This window comes from Stigmatopora nigra, chromosome 23 (assembly GCF_051989575.1).
Source record: "Stigmatopora nigra isolate UIUO_SnigA chromosome 23, RoL_Snig_1.1, whole genome shotgun sequence".
Classification (NCBI taxonomy): Eukaryota; Metazoa; Chordata; class Actinopteri; order Syngnathiformes; family Syngnathidae; genus Stigmatopora; species Stigmatopora nigra.
Genome location: NC_135530.1, coordinates 3,760,001 through 3,774,680, shown reverse-complemented (window position 1 = coordinate 3,774,680; position 14,680 = coordinate 3,760,001). Strand labels below are relative to the sequence as shown.

At 39.5% G+C, this 14,680-nt stretch overlaps 3 protein-coding genes and 1 long non-coding RNA gene across 7 annotated transcripts in view; all 4 read left to right on the top strand.

Annotated features, from left to right (window-relative positions):
* The first annotated feature begins 625 nt into the window (after positions 1 to 625).
* On the top strand, positions 626 to 4,754 carry pparaa (peroxisome proliferator-activated receptor alpha a). Of its 2 annotated transcripts, none has more exons than XM_077709646.1 (8): positions 626 to 795; positions 1,391 to 1,619; positions 1,711 to 1,865; positions 2,394 to 2,532; positions 2,765 to 2,970; positions 3,040 to 3,309; positions 3,654 to 3,897; positions 3,965 to 4,754. In XM_077709646.1, exons 2-8 carry the CDS (start codon positions 1,436 to 1,438, stop codon positions 4,207 to 4,209), a joined length of 1,443 nt encoding a protein of 480 aa, XP_077565772.1. In that variant the 5' UTR covers positions 626 to 795; positions 1,391 to 1,435; the 3' UTR covers positions 4,210 to 4,754. The 2 variants fall into 2 exon arrangements, with proteins under 2 accessions (XP_077565772.1, XP_077565771.1); XM_077709645.1 differs by having other exon boundaries at positions 627 to 795; positions 1,406 to 1,619.
* A 201-nt stretch (positions 4,755 to 4,955) lies between these two features.
* Positions 4,956 to 7,789, top strand: cdpf1 (cysteine rich DPF motif domain containing 1). Of its 2 annotated transcripts, none has more exons than XM_077709650.1 (4): positions 4,956 to 5,127; positions 5,276 to 5,387; positions 5,573 to 5,690; positions 7,640 to 7,789. In XM_077709650.1, the coding sequence occupies exons 1-3, from the start codon at positions 5,015 to 5,017 to the stop codon at positions 5,681 to 5,683; spliced, it is 336 nt and encodes a 111-aa protein (XP_077565776.1). In that variant the 5' UTR covers positions 4,956 to 5,014; the 3' UTR covers positions 5,684 to 5,690; positions 7,640 to 7,789. The 2 variants fall into 2 exon arrangements, with proteins under 2 accessions (XP_077565776.1, XP_077565778.1); XM_077709652.1 differs by lacking the exon at positions 7,640 to 7,789 and adding an exon at positions 6,351 to 6,479.
* On the top strand, positions 7,165 to 9,274 carry LOC144181264 (cyclin-dependent kinase inhibitor 1B-like). 2 transcript variants are annotated; one of them, XM_077709648.1, is made up of 3 exons: positions 7,165 to 7,809; positions 7,978 to 8,062; positions 8,229 to 9,274. In XM_077709648.1, the coding sequence occupies exons 1-3, from the start codon at positions 7,425 to 7,427 to the stop codon at positions 8,239 to 8,241; spliced, it is 483 nt and encodes a 160-aa protein (XP_077565774.1). In that variant the 5' UTR covers positions 7,165 to 7,424; the 3' UTR covers positions 8,242 to 9,274. The 2 variants fall into 2 exon arrangements, with proteins under 2 accessions (XP_077565774.1, XP_077565775.1); XM_077709649.1 differs by having other exon boundaries at positions 7,169 to 7,809; positions 7,978 to 8,074.
* Positions 9,275 to 12,186: 2,912 nt separating this feature from the next.
* The window catches only part of LOC144181288 (uncharacterized), a 7,782-nt gene continuing 5,288 nt past the window's right edge, over positions 12,187 to 14,680 (top strand). The window contains exons 1-2 of the long non-coding RNA XR_013324644.1: positions 12,187 to 12,444; positions 12,516 to 12,622. This is a non-coding gene — a long non-coding RNA (uncharacterized LOC144181288). The remainder of the gene's footprint in view (positions 12,445 to 12,515; positions 12,623 to 14,680) is intronic.

Below are 14,680 nucleotides of genomic sequence, written 5' to 3'. Positions count from 1 at the left end.
GAGTGCAATAGTGGACATGATTCTTCCTCGTCAGGCCTGCTCGTTACAATTGGTTGCATGTCTGTGATAATAATAGTCTTCGGCTTGTACCTTGATTGTGTCTTAAATGCAAACAGGACAAGAAACACACTTGCACAATTGTCTGTAGAAGACAAAATTAGGCTCATTAGAGGGTGCTGTAGACAAGCTTTAAAAGAATCCTTATGTCGGCTGATGATAAAAGTAACCAGAAATTAACCTGATTTTAAAAATATCAATAATTCTCGTCTTTTTTTTAAAATAAAACATGTACAAATATATGTTTAATACCCAGTCTTACTCAGATGCAACGTGGACTCAAACATGATAATGAATAATAATTTTGTCACGTGATCAGTCAGGCAATCTGGGACACGCATTTGATTGGCTGACATAGTGCCAGTGGAATGCCTTTCATTTACATTTTCCCACTAATACACAACAGAAAAATAAAATTATTTTATTTCTAACTCGTAAACGGTCTTCAAAGACATGATAAAAGTGACTGTTTTGAAATAGTTATTTTAAAGTTGGAGTCCATTGAGAAATGTCGCTCCCTATGATTGGTCCAAACCATAGGTGTGTCGAGTCAGGAAGGACCCCGTCGCTCGCTGTTGACGTCATTTTCGTCGGACGAAGTGTTGACTGAAGGCAGGCGGGAGGAGGACGCACACGAAGTTGCTCTGAATGTGTTTATCTTTTTCCATCCGTTCTTTCCCTGTCAAGCGAGCGTCGGTGGGATTTTTCATCAAAATGCTTGAGAACTAACATTCTGCGGTAATTCAAACCATTTAATGTTTATTCATGTTACGTAAAAATTATTAGTAACCACTCAGAGGATTTCCGCCATGTCATCTGACGGAATTGGAATCCTTTTCCAATGTTTCAGCTTAGGGGAATTCTTTTTTTTGTAGTTTTAAAGATCTTGTCAGACTTAGTGGTATTATCAAATCTATTTGGAATGCATTTTATGCATGTTTTTCTGAAGCTGGCTCACATATGTTGTTTAGATTTTGCTTCCTCCGCGTTTGGTTTGAATCCATGTGATTCTTTGTTGACATGCATTCCTGCCCGTTTCCTCTCCTATGACCTTAAAATTTTCCCCGTAGAGGAAGTAAAACACAATGAATGCCTGATCAGGATATAACAACAGTACATCTAGTTTTAAAAGCCATATTAAAAATAAACAACTGTCATTTGACATTACAACGTCCTTAAATGGCTGATATCAAAATAGTTAGTTTCAATAACAGTGTTGCAACTGGTGTAGACAGACAGACATTACAACAATATCTTCTGCTTGTTATTATGGAATGCCTCAGGCAGACTTGGCCTTTTTTTCTCAAAACAAAACTTTTCTGTTTTGATTAAGACTTTCTTCTTGTAGCCTAGGGAGTGAGGTCTTCTTCATCCAACCATGGCTGGAGATGACTACAGTCCTCCATCTCCATTGGGGGACTCCCTCTTGGACAGCCCGCTTTGTGATGACCTCATGGAGGACCTTCAGGACATCTCTCAATCCATCGGAGAGGACACTCTTGGGTTTGATTTCCCAGAGTACCCGAGTTCCCGTTCGGAATCGGAGAACTTCATTGCTTTGGGTGAGTTAGCAGTTTGTTACTGACTAGAATTCCCCTTAAAGTTAGCGTCATGAATGGCTATTCTTTGAATTATGTTGTTGTCTGGGTGCAGACACGTTGACTCCGGCCTCCAGTCCGTCGCCGTTGGGCTGTCGGGAGGCGGCGGAACCTGGCGAGGCCTCTGGCCCCCTCAACCTGGAGTGCAAAGTGTGTTCGGATAAAGCGTCAGGCTTCCACTACGGAGTCCATGCCTGCGAGGGTTGCAAGGTGAGGCTTAAATAGGTCATATCCCCGCATAGGGTCACTTTAGCGTTTAGCATGTGGAGGTATGTGACCAGTGGAAAGTACCAGGGCTAGCTAGCATGCTAGGTCGGGGACGCGACGGCCTTGGGTGACTCGTCACCTCTCCCCCGCTTGGCTGACAGCCAGCGTCGGTGACGCTCGCGCTTACACGTGGAAATCTAATTTATATGGTTTTCCACATAGTGGCAGGGTATTCATATCAATGGGGAACAAGTTGAAGTTACAAACACTTTATAGTCCACAATGTCATGTTTACCTTTTGATCATACGTGACAAATGTCTCCGTGGCTTATAATAATATGTCTGACATCTGGTAGCAATTCCTTTGAGGGTCTTAGAAAGGTGGCATTTGACACGGGTCTATTTAAGAAACACATCAAGTACACTGACCGGGTGATTATGTTAAAGACAGAAGTAGAATGGAAAGAATATGATAGCATTGATTTTTATTGATTGATTTGTGTTTATTGTCTCACATTATGTCCTCCATAGGGTTTCTTCAGGAGAACCCTCCGACTAAAACTGGAATACGACAAGTGCGAACGACACTGCAAAATATACAAGAAGAATCGAAACAAGTGCCAATACTGTCGCTTCCACAAGTGTCTCTCGGTGGGCATGTCCCACAATGGTGAGACCCCATTTTGCTGACTAATACTGTTAACATGTTTAAGGTATTGCTTAACATAACAGCTTTGCCCTAGTGTACTGTGGATATCCATACTTTTGAAACAAAACCATCCTTAGATAGCCCTAAATTGTTATCAGGCGGCCTTAAGCTATTAATTAAGCTATTTCAATGTAATGTCAGTGTGTTAGCCATATGCTAACATTGAACTGACATGGCAGCATTTGCTCCACAGCCATCCGCTTTGGTCGAATGCCCCAAGCGGAGAAGATGAAACTGAAGGCCGAAAGCAAGACGGAGACGGACAAGAAGAAGGAAGTGAACCCCACACTCTCCGACCACAAGGTCCTCATCGGGCGCATCCACAAAGCCTACATGAAGAACTTCAACATGAACAAAGCTAAAGCTCGGCTCATACTCACCGGCAAAGCCAGCGAGCCGGTGAGTCGACATTAGCATCCGTGACTTTTTCCCATTTCTCTTTGTAACGCACTTTGTCTTTCTCGGAAGCCTTTTGTCATCCACGACATGGAGACATTCCAGCTAGCGGAGAAGACGCTAGCGGCGCAAGTGGCGTTGAAGAAGAGCAACCCGGAGCCCGATGACGGGCTCCCGGCGGGGGTGCTGATCGCCGCCGTGGGTTGCGGGGGGCTCCGGGAGAGGGAAGCCGAAGCGAGACTATTCCACTGCTGCCAAAGCACCTCCGTGGAGACGGTCACGGAGCTCACCGAGTTCGCCAAAGCCATTCCTAGCTTCCAGAATCTCGACTTGAATGATCAGGTATTGACTTTGACACATGTTTTAGGGGAAAACTTCATCGCCAAAATTTACACATTGGATACTTGAGTCATTTGACTTTAAGGCACATGAAGAGTATAGATGTATATTAAATTTCCTGATTTCCCCCCATTTAAATCAATAATTGGCATTTTTTAATCCATTTTTGTTTCTGTTTTTAATTCAAAAATATTTTTGTAAAATCTAAAAATATATATATAAAAAAAGCTAAAATAAACAATGTTTTAGATCTATAAAAAACTCAATATTCAGGGACTCAGAAAGTCTCTCGCACAAAATAGTCCCATTACTTCCCATGAATCCCATTATGTTTTATTTTTTTTTAGGTGACTCTCCTCAAGTACGGCGTCTACGAGGCCCTCTTCACACTCCTGGCCTCATGCATGAACAAAGACGGGCTCCTGGTGGCACGTGGCGGCGGGTTCATCACCCGCGAGTTTCTCAAAAACCTGCGGCGGCCCTTCAGTGACATGATGGAGCCCAAATTCCAGTTCGCCGCCCGCTTTAACTCCCTAGAACTGGACGACAGCGACTTGGCCCTCTTCGTGGCTGCCATCATCTGCTGTGGAGGTGAGTTTCCCACTCTGGAGATGATGGTTTCAATCCCTAACCTGCCCTATTTTCCCTCTTTTTTTAGACCGTCCTGGTCTGGTGGAAGCAAGTCTGGTAGAGCAGCTTCAGGAAGGCATTGTGCTCGCTCTGCGGCTCCACCTGCAGGCCAATCACCCTGATGATGCCTTCCTCTTCCCGAGACTCTTGCAGAAATTGGCAGACCTGCGGGAATTGGTGACCCAGCACGCCAAATTAGTGCAGGAAATCAAATCCACGGAGGATGCGTCGCTTCATCCCCTTTTACAGGAGATCTACAGGGACATGTACTAATTGCTATAGCATGTAACAATATATACTGTAGATTTGTATTTTTTTTAAAGGACATGCAAAAATGTTGCCTTCAAAGTGCGATGTAGTGTTTTAAACTTGTACAATATTATATCAGATTTTTTTAATGATAGTTTTGTGCCTTAAACTGTGAGAATGTGCCTCACACTATAGTGACCACTGTGGGGGATAAAAAGCCATACTAATAGCTAAAATTTCAACAGATGTGTGTGTGTGGAGGGTTTTTTTGTTTAATTGTATTTATTTACTTTTGGATCATAGTTAAGGTGTGGCATTACTTATCAATTCCATTGCTAATCATTTAGAATTGCAGTATATGTACAACTTGAACAATGTATAATGTCCCTCATCTTACATACACTATTTTACATTGGAATAACATATTTTAACAATCACAAAGTTGTATATTGTCAAACTCATCTTTGAAACTATAGAGCAATATTATTTGAAAGTGCAATGTCAATTTTTAGGACATCGTTGTACTTTAGACAGGTGACAGCTGTAAAAATAAACATTTAAATAATTTATAGCAGTATATTTTGGTGTCTTTAGGTGGAATTATCCTTTTAAACAATTACCTTGAGTTTTTTTTAAATGTAAGACTGTTTTTTGTATTATTATTATTATTATTATTATTGTAGAAAAACACGGCATAAGACATTATAAACTGGAAAAAACGATCCTTTGTTGTTGTAAATTCCCCCCAGTCCTCTAGGTGGCAGTGGAGGTTCACCCAACAACAACTGACTCCAAAGTAACAAATGAGCTGTTTTAGCTCGCAAAAGAAATGGAAGAAACTACACTCGAATGCCGTCAAATGACATTTACATGCCAGTCGTGTGGTTTGTCTTGTCCTTACACGTCTTTTGGTCAGAAGCCACCAAACACCAGAGCAATTGTGTAAGTGGAATAGATGTTAAATGTGTGTGGGCTAATGCTAACATGATTAGCGCCTACGAGCGCACCACATGTTTCTATTCCCCCTCACAATTTCATCCTATTCTGTGATAATTGTGCATCTAAATTAATGTTGTGTGTCCTTGTACAGGTTACTGGAAGAATGCTACGTAACGAAAGACCCGTTCAGTCCAGATAAAGAGAAGTTTCTCATTTTGGGTTCTCAATGCAGCTCGTGTGGAGTCACTGTTTGTGTTGGTTCGGTAAGGATTCTGCACTCATTTCCTTGTGATTTTGATAGTTTTCCCTTTATAACTTGGTTATCATGTGATACCGTGCACTTTGTGTTGAGTGAGCTTTGTGAAATCAATTTAGTGTACTTATTAGCACCCAAAACACAAAGTTGAGCTGTCACATTTACTATGTACTATTTCTCAATAATTGAAAGGACTGCAGTCTGTTCTACACCAAGAGGTTCTGCCTACGTTGTGTCAACAAGAATCTGGAGCAGTTTCCCCACCAGATCCGGATAGAACTGGCCAAAAAGTCATCATCATAAGCATACGGTACTTTTTAAATATGGTATTTACATTCATGAAGTTATTGAGAACTACAATACTTGATACAGAAGAGTAGGGGAGAAAGAATCAGGGCTTCCACAGATAATTATTTTGATAGTTGATTAGACGCTAATTGTTTTTTGGCAGTTATTTGACTACTTTACTATTTTGTTCTTTTATAATAGCACAAAATGAATGAACGTTTTCATTGAGGGATACAGAAAGTGGGCCATATTTATTTATTTTTCTGACCTTTTTATGTTGTATTTTTATGGTAACTAAAAATATAAAATGTAAAACATATATGAATGTTTTTTAATCTTTAAAAAAATGATTTTAAATATACAGAAGAGGTGGCTCTTTTGTCAAACGATTTTCTAATAAAAACTGAAAAACTACAGCCTGAAAGACACAATAGATTTACTTTTAAGAGACTATATATGTATTAAGATAGATATTAAGAAGATATTTTAAGAGAATATATTTAAAATTACTTTTATAATCAATTAACTATGGACTAATGGCTGCCTAAATGCATTGTCTTTGGTTCTAGTCCCAACAAACTATTTCTTTCAACCGTTAGTTTGAATGTTAACGACCGGCAGGAATTTAAATAGTCTTCTAATGAAAATGTTTGCTTTTCACTCTGCTCTAATTCGCGTCAAGTCATCGACAATGATTAAATCACGCCGTTGATTGGTCGGCCCGCAATTGAATCACGTCTCGTCGACATGTTTGCAGTCAGCTGATCCTTGTGATAGTACTCCCTCGCCAGAACATGATCCAACTCTATCCGTTCACTGTATACAAGCAAACTCTTGACTGAGCAAGAGATAGCAACGACTGATAAATGATTAACAGGCCGTAAACAAACAAAGTTGGGTTCTACTATAGTGGCCTTGAGCATTAAAGCTTTGTGTGGATGTTGTGACATCATCAAGGAATAGTCAACTCGTAAATGGAACGTTATGTATGTAGTGGTGTCACTTGTAATCGGATTTGTTTTTTTTATGACACTAAATCCTAGAATGACACTTAATCCTATAGATCAAGGGTGTCAGACTCGGGTGGGCCGGATCATTTTATATATAATATTTAGATTTTTTTTAATATAAATGGATTAAAAGAACCGTATTAAAATCCCTGAATATTCAGTTTTTTATAGATCTAAAACAATGTTTATTTTAGCTTTTTTTAAAATATTTTTTTTATATTTTACAAAATGATTTTTGCAGCCAGAATTATAGTAAAATGTGTAGTTTTCCTTTTTATATAAGACAAAAATCAGCCTCTGTCCAAAGATGGCTGCCAGTTAAGCTTTAACTGTGCCGTAAGAGCTCTCGGCATATAAATACTGTCTATATTCGTACTCCTTTAAAAGCCTTTCCTTTAGTGGGCGGGTCCGATGCAAGCGCGTGGACCAATGAATGGCCTCCTCTGTTTAAATAGTCCCTTCATGTCAACTTGCCTTCTTCACGCACGTCTCACTCTTACGCCATGTTGGCTCTTAGGACCTGACTTTTGCCTACGTGTGGATGTGTTTGCAGCTTTTTCTATCCGCTTGACAGGAGAGCCCTTTAAATCTTTTATGTGGATTATTTTTTTCGGGACTTTTCTATTTTTTTTTTTTGCATGGCGCACTGGAGTACGCGCCCCTGTTTTGATTTAAGGAATACTATTTGGGATTAGCGTGTTTTTTTCTGTGCGCGTGCGTGCGTTTGGTGTGTGCGCGCGCAACATATGTGCAACAAAATGTCAGACGTGCGTCTTTCCAATACGAGTCCGCCGCTGGAACGAGGCGACCCGCGACAGCAGGATCGCGTTCGACCCCCGGTATGCAGGAACCTTTTTGGCACACCTGACCCGGCGGAGATTGAGGCTCGTTTAACGGCTACTCTCGGGGACAACGTACGCTCCTTTGCGGAACGATATAACTTCGACCTGCTTGAAGACAGGGCGCTCCCGGGTGGCGACTTTGAGTGGACGCAGGACCGGGACGCCCCGGAGTTTTACACCCGACCACCGCGCCAGAGGCTGGGGGAGCCGAGTAGGAACGACTCCGGGGGGGTTGATCCACGGAGTCGAAACACAGACTCGTCCAAGAAAAGAGCGTCGGATGCTGCAGGTGACGACAACGCCTACTCGCCCCATTAAAACAGATCAAAATAAAGCCCTCCCTCCTTCCCTTCAAAACATTTTATATTCTTTTGCATTTCCTGCAATGGTTAATTTGATTTTAATGAGTCTACATCTCGCTTTTCCTATCAATAAACGACTTTTTATCTGCCGACAGGTTCACCGAGTGAGTGCCCGAAAAAGAGGTCACATTCCCGGGGAGACGACGACAACCAGCCGCCCGGGGGGTCCGGAGCAGAAGTGTAATAAACCGGGTCAGAATCACTTTATTATTGCTTTTTATTACATTTCAAACTCAGAAAACGCATCTTACATATTTAAAAAAAACAAAAAAACATGAATTGATCACATGATTAATGCATGTTTTTGTAAATGGTGCGTTCAAGGACATGCCTACTTTTTTTACAGGATGCAGCATTAAGATGAAATTCCTCAGCAAGCCCAAAAGGAAGGCAATAGAGGCTGCACAAGCACTGACAAATATACACTATCAAGTTTTGGCACTCTTATTCATATTATTTCTATTCTGAAATGGCCTCAGAAGCAGCAGACAATGTAGCAAGTGTGCAAATTGATGAGTATCCCTCCTAGCCCTCCATTTTGTGTTATCTATTTTTAAAGAGCTGTTGTTGTTTTTTTTTAAATATGTAGCACATGAAAAGCATTCTGCTTTTTTATGCCTGTTTTTTAAATGTGTGAATTTTTTTGACACAGGGGGGAGTTGCGGTGCAATTTCCCACCCTAAAAGATTTTTTTTTTTTGTTCAAGTGGTCATAAATGTATTGTTATTCAGGTATTCCGTCTTTTTAAATTTAGCAAGTCAGGGTTGGATGAATTTATTGTGTTTGTATGATGGCTTGTTAGTGTTTTAGATTGTTACATTGGCAAGGTTCCATTTTTTTTTAGCTGGGTATAGTCTCAAAAAAGTTTACATGGTCTTTTATTGTGCCCCCTTTTTATTTCACAATTTTTATTGAAAAAAAATCAGGGTTTTGCCAAAGTTTGTGCCTTTTTTAGATGAGCAATATTTGACCAAATTTCACAGTATTTGTCAAAAATCCTAAGAACTAAAAAAAATGATATTTGACTGCCCTTGTGTTGAATTCCAGATCATGAATGATGTTTTTTATTTTAAAAACAAAACAAAATAATCACTGGGCTACTTATGCAAATATGTGAAATTCATGTGGAACAGGAAATTTGCACTATAATTCATTTTTATATCGACGGCAGTGAAACAAAGTTTGCACTGTCTCAATGAGGGTTTTTAACCGAAGTGTACCTGTGTGCCTTTTGTTTTGAAAAACACTGAAAAATGATACTAATTTATTTATGTTTTGCGTTTTGAGTGTACATGCAGCTTTTCCCCAAAAGCGACATCTTATTGTTTTTTTGTAAATATCTTCTAATCGTTTTTAAAACAGAAATAAACGGTTACAAACTGAGCCTATAAATGTTTTCCAGGTTTTATTTCCAATTTTTCGCCATTGCTAAATGGACTAGGAGCTTATTTGCCTTTTTAGTGTAACCTCACATGCACTTGGCAACAACTACACGATAGTAAGTGAGCACAAATGGCCTTAAAAAGAAAAAAAAGGAAAAAAAAGAAAAAGCCCAAGCAGGCAAAAAAACTTCAGTGAAGGCATGTGAGGGAAAGAAAAAAAATGCCATGCCGCTTGGCCAATGAGAGCCCAGAAAAAGCACACCACTTAGACCGTAGCCAATCGCAGGGGAGGGGGCGGGACATCAGGACGGTACAGACTGTTCTTTTCAGAAAACACACGGGCACTGCAATTCGTTTCATTGGCTGCCTTTTTCCCCTCTGTGGCTATCAGTGTGCGTACGTGGGTAATACCTCCGCTCTACTGTGTTTGACCTTTGACCTCACTAAATGAACACAGCCCAGAATTGCAATTACCATATTTTCTCGCCTATAGAATCGCCTCTGCATATAAGTCGCACCCTTTAAAATGGTTGAATGTTATGATTTCTCTTGTATAAGCTGTCCAATTCACCTCCATATTCGTGATTTTAATAGGAAGTACAAATGTGTTACTTTGAAGAGAAAATCTTATGAAAAAGTGGTATTTTTGAGATACTGTGAGGGTGTGTCAAATTTAAAAAAGGAAGTCACATGACCAGAACAACCAGGAAGTGTGTCCGTAACAGTTAGGCAAGATGGCGGCGCCCTGAGTGAGCAATGGCAGGCACTAGTAAGTGAGTTCTTTCCACTTTTATGCAAGATACGGTTTATTTATTTTCTTGAATCTCATCCATAGACATCAAAATACATTTTGTATGGCATTTTATCTGCTTATCTTTTCTCTATTTTGAAATAAATGACTGTATCAGCCACTTTTGTCTTGCGTTATGTTTTTTTTGTCTTGGTCACTTTGCAGTTTGGTGCACATCAAGAAATGTATGCGCCTATAAGCCGTACCCTTGAATCAGAGAGCATTTTTTTTAGCAACAAATACGGCTTATATGCGTGAAAATACAGTTATCAATCCATTTTTAATGTCAAATATCATGACATGCAGTTTTTTCTCCCCCCTGCATCTTTTGATGTTTGTTTGTCTTTGTTGTTGTTATTATTACCTTCCGGGCCGTGTCAGGAAAAGCAGTCACATTAACCAAGTTGATGTGCTGTAATTTTTGCTCCAGATAACAAACGAGGGCCATAAACAACACTGAAGGCTATGAATAGATATTCACCAGAAGGCCTATAAAAGAATGAGCTCACTACTTGGAGGAAAGCGCGGTGCGGATATTCCCTCAGAATGTGTTTTCGTGTGGAAATGCGACATCCCCTCGCAAGCTGCTATTAATTACGCCGGATTTTCCACGCCATCTTGCTTGTACTTTTCTCCATCAATCGCCTCCTGATCGTCGTTACTGTTTTTCTTTCCAGTGCGCTAATAAAAGTTTGTGTTTTCACTCGTCGCTAGCGTGACCCGAGGACGGACGTGTGGCTACAGGAAGCGTCGGCGTTCGCACGTGGGTCGCAGTCAGGTCACAGTAAAGCATTCCAATATGTCTGATTGGCGTGGGGGTAGTGGCTATTTTTTTCTATCACTGTTTGTTTTGAGCACATCTGTCGCTATGTCAACTTTAGACGCTATCGATTGTCTTTGGGCAAAATACGGCCCGCGGGCCAAATCCGGCCCGCAAGGCTTTTTAATCCGGCCCGCCGATGTTGTCCAAATTTTTTTTTACCCCAAGATAGCGCCACCACATGGAAGCCAGTGGCAGTTGTTCTGTCCACTCTTATTTGTTTTTCGTTTTTTACAGCCCCTCTATCTTTTTTTTAACTGACATTTTAATATTTCTTAACACATTCCTTTTTACTTTACTTTGTACTTTTTACTTTTTATTTTAATGATGAGTGATGAGTATGTTAGGCCTTTTTTCTGTTAATGTTTCATATGTACTGTTAACAGATGCACTTTTTTATATGTATCGTATCTTGTGCTGACCCGGCCCATCTGTCAATTTTTTAAAGTCAATGTGGCCACCATGCCGAAAAGTTTGCCCACCCCTGAGCTAGCATGTGATGTATCCAAGGAGCCCGTGGGCCCATGTTGTGCGGCCCAACCAAAAAGCCTGATTTAGAGTAGGGTGACACGCCTTGTTTTTTTTCTTTACTCCTCATACACACACACACACACAAGTGTTTTTATTTATTTATTTTTTTCCTGAAAGCTGGTAAATCCCCTGAGCCGACCGCCTGTGGCGTTTGTACACTGAGCTTCTCACACATAGCGCGCCTCACATGAGAAACACTCACTTTATTTTGGTTTCGGGCCATTTTGAAAGAGATTAATGCAGCTTGATGTTGAATAATAACTTTATTGATATATGCAATAACCCGTTGAAAAGGAAGAAACTGAAAACACAAACAGACTCTGGAAGTTAGCATGATGTCAGTTTATGGTCGAAAGTCATAATGATACTGCGATAAGCAGGTATCACGTTGTAAAATGTGAATGATTAACTTGGATTCAATTCTAATGAGGACTAGTAAAAGAAAAGCAAGATAAAGGATCACAATTGTATCAATAAATGCTTTTTTTAAAATTAATCCGAAGGTATTGATTGTTTATATTATTAATTGTATAGATCGTGGAGGTCCATAAAGAATTCAAAAGTGCTATGAAATAGTAACCATGTAAAAATATATCTATTTTACTTTTAGTATTTCATTGCTATTCCAAACAAAACAATGCACCAGCGCAGTGAGTCACAGGTGTCCAGCCAATCATTGGATGCGATACAATCACGCTCAACAGCCAATCATTGGATCCTATGCAATCACGCGCAACAGCCAATCATTGAATGCGATGCAATCACGCTCAATAGCCAATCACTAGCATTGATATTGTTAGCTAACTAGGCTAACGTGTATGTGATACTTCGACTCGAAACCAGCGTTAAAATGAATTGTGCGTAATTTAAGTGCGATCATGTGCACGTAGAAGAACAAACATTACAAGCGGGGGACATATTTTATTTTTCGAGTCCTAAAGATCTGTTTTGCAAAGTGAAAGTTGTGAGCGAATTTTTCAATGGGCAAATATATAATGATTGGAAAGCAGGATACTTCAAGGACACGTGGAAAAATCAGGTAAGCCAGATTTGTGCAAATTCTACTTCAATTGATCAAGATGGATATTAATAATGAAATGTAATGTTCAGATCCTTCATGGATAGTAAACATACACTTGGTGATGGCAGTTGGTGATACTGATGTGTGGCCATAGCGGGAGCTTCTGATGTTACTCACACTGGACTTGTGTGCTCAGGTAGGTTGTCTCTATGCCCAGTTATACAGTGGTACCTCGAGATATGAGCTTAATGCGTTCCGGGACTGAGCTTGTATGTCGATTTTCTTGTAACTCAAACAAATGTTTCCCATTGAAATGAACTAAAAACAAATTGATTAGTTCGTTAGAAAATGTTCCAAAATTTCCCCAAAAGTGATGCAAAATCGCCCGCTATTGACAATGATAGATGTCCAAATCACTTCATGCTCATCTTTCACTGCCATTGACGTCAATCGTGCCATTTAAATTCTTACCTTCCAGGCCCAAAACAAACATGAGATCTAATTTGCATGAATTTGGCCCTCCAACCAAACTGAGTTTGACACCCGTGACTTAACCGGTCTGACCAGCTATTCAGCAAATGTTTCCTTTAGTTCACTAAAAGAATAGCGTAAACATACTTTGTCGCTCATGTAGCGGACGCTAGTTCCTAAATGTAAACAAAGGAGAATAAATTAGCTGTGAAATAAAAATACAAAAAAAAAACGAGGTTCTAATCTTAACTGCTGACTCATTAATGATAATAATACCCTTCTGAAGGCTATTTTCAGCCAACAGTGGTTGGAATCGAACACATTTTTAGCCCGTTTTGCGTCCAAGCACTTTTTGGAGGAAGTTAGAAGCGAGTGAAGCGACCTCAGACCACAGCATGCAATGACATCAGGCCCATTTTTTTTTGACTAAAAAAGTTAGGGTCAACTAAGTACAGGGCGGTTCTCTTCCCAGTTGTGAGTAAGAGTAACATATGTTAAAGAAAAGCAATGAAGTCACTGCAAATATTCTGGTGTGATATAAATATATAGAAAACATAGGCCACTTTGATACTTTTGAGTTACTATTACAGCCGCATTTGAATTCTTTGTTTACATTTAAAAAAAGAAAACATGATCATCATTGGTTGCTTTTTAAAAAATAATCCTACGACATCACGATGCGTTCTGAGGGCCGATAACTTATCGAGTACAAACTGCACTTTGTTGTCGCCAGGCTAAAAATAAAAATCCATGAATACCTAACGGTATGTCAAAGCGACTTTTGTGCGGGCTGTGTGTAAAAATAAACAAATAGGCTGTCTTGGCTGCCAATTTGATGCAAAAATGGGATCGGCACGGCACGCGCTAGCAGGCCGTGTCTTTTGTTCGTTGCAAAAATAGAAACTGGTGAAGAATTATGGGATTTTGCTCTTATTGATCTTTTTATATTTATTATTGTGTTTTTTTGTTTAGCTTTGAATACTTATTTTCTTCATGTTACCACTTGTAGACTTCATATTTTCCACATCAAAGTTTAATAGCTCAAAAGGAGAACGAATGAACGTAGATGAACAATCCAGATACGTAGCGGGCGTCTGCCACTGCCGCCGTGCATTTCTACTTCCCTTTTGGAAATAACGTGTCATAAATTTCACGCAGACCGTGACTCATTCGCTTCAGACGCGCGTAATGGGATGGAGTTTGACCTCTGACCCCGGCAGCGAAGGAAAAGACAAAACGTTCCGACCCTTTTTAACTGAAGCCTGTGACCAAATGGGTGTTAATTTGTTTACGTCTTCAGCATTTTTTTGCAAGATTTCATCCCTTGTTGTTTAAGTTCCCGCTTTTAATAATAATTTATGTGTATATGTATGTGTATATATATATGTATATATGTCTGTATGTCTGTATATGTATGTATGTATATGTATGTATGTGTATGTGTGTATGTATGTATATGTATATATGTCTGTATATGTATGTATACTATGTATGTATTTATATGTATGTATATGTATGTGTGTGTATGTATGTATATGTATATATATATATGCATATACATGCATATGTATACATATACATACACATCCATATACATGCATATACATGCATATACATGTATGTGTATGTATACGTATGTATACGTATGTGTACGTATGTGTATGTATACGTATGTATACGTATGTATACGTATGTGTATGTATGTGTATGTATGTGTATGTATATGTATATGTATGTATATGTATGTATATATGTATATGCATGTGTATGCATGTGTATGCAT

Coding starts and splice junctions, on each gene's coding strand:
- pparaa (XM_077709646.1), top strand. CDS start 1,436: ATGGCTGGAGATGACTACAGTCCTCCATCTCCATTGGGGGACTCCCTC. Junction 1,620..1,710: donor GGAGAACTTCATTGCTTTGG/GTGAGTTAGCAG, acceptor GTCTGGGTGCAG/ACACGTTGACTCCGGCCTCC. Junction 3,310..3,653: donor ATCTCGACTTGAATGATCAG/GTATTGACTTTG, acceptor ATTTTTTTTTAG/GTGACTCTCCTCAAGTACGG.
- cdpf1 (XM_077709650.1), top strand. CDS start 5,015: ATGGAAGAAACTACACTCGAATGCCGTCAAATGACATTTACATGCCAG. Junction 5,128..5,275: donor CCAAACACCAGAGCAATTGT/GTAAGTGGAATA, acceptor GTCCTTGTACAG/GTTACTGGAAGAATGCTACG. Junction 5,388..5,572: donor TCACTGTTTGTGTTGGTTCG/GTAAGGATTCTG, acceptor AATAATTGAAAG/GACTGCAGTCTGTTCTACAC.
- LOC144181264 (XM_077709648.1), top strand. CDS start 7,425: ATGTGCAACAAAATGTCAGACGTGCGTCTTTCCAATACGAGTCCGCCG. Junction 7,810..7,977: donor AAGAGCGTCGGATGCTGCAG/GTGACGACAACG, acceptor ATCTGCCGACAG/GTTCACCGAGTGAGTGCCCG.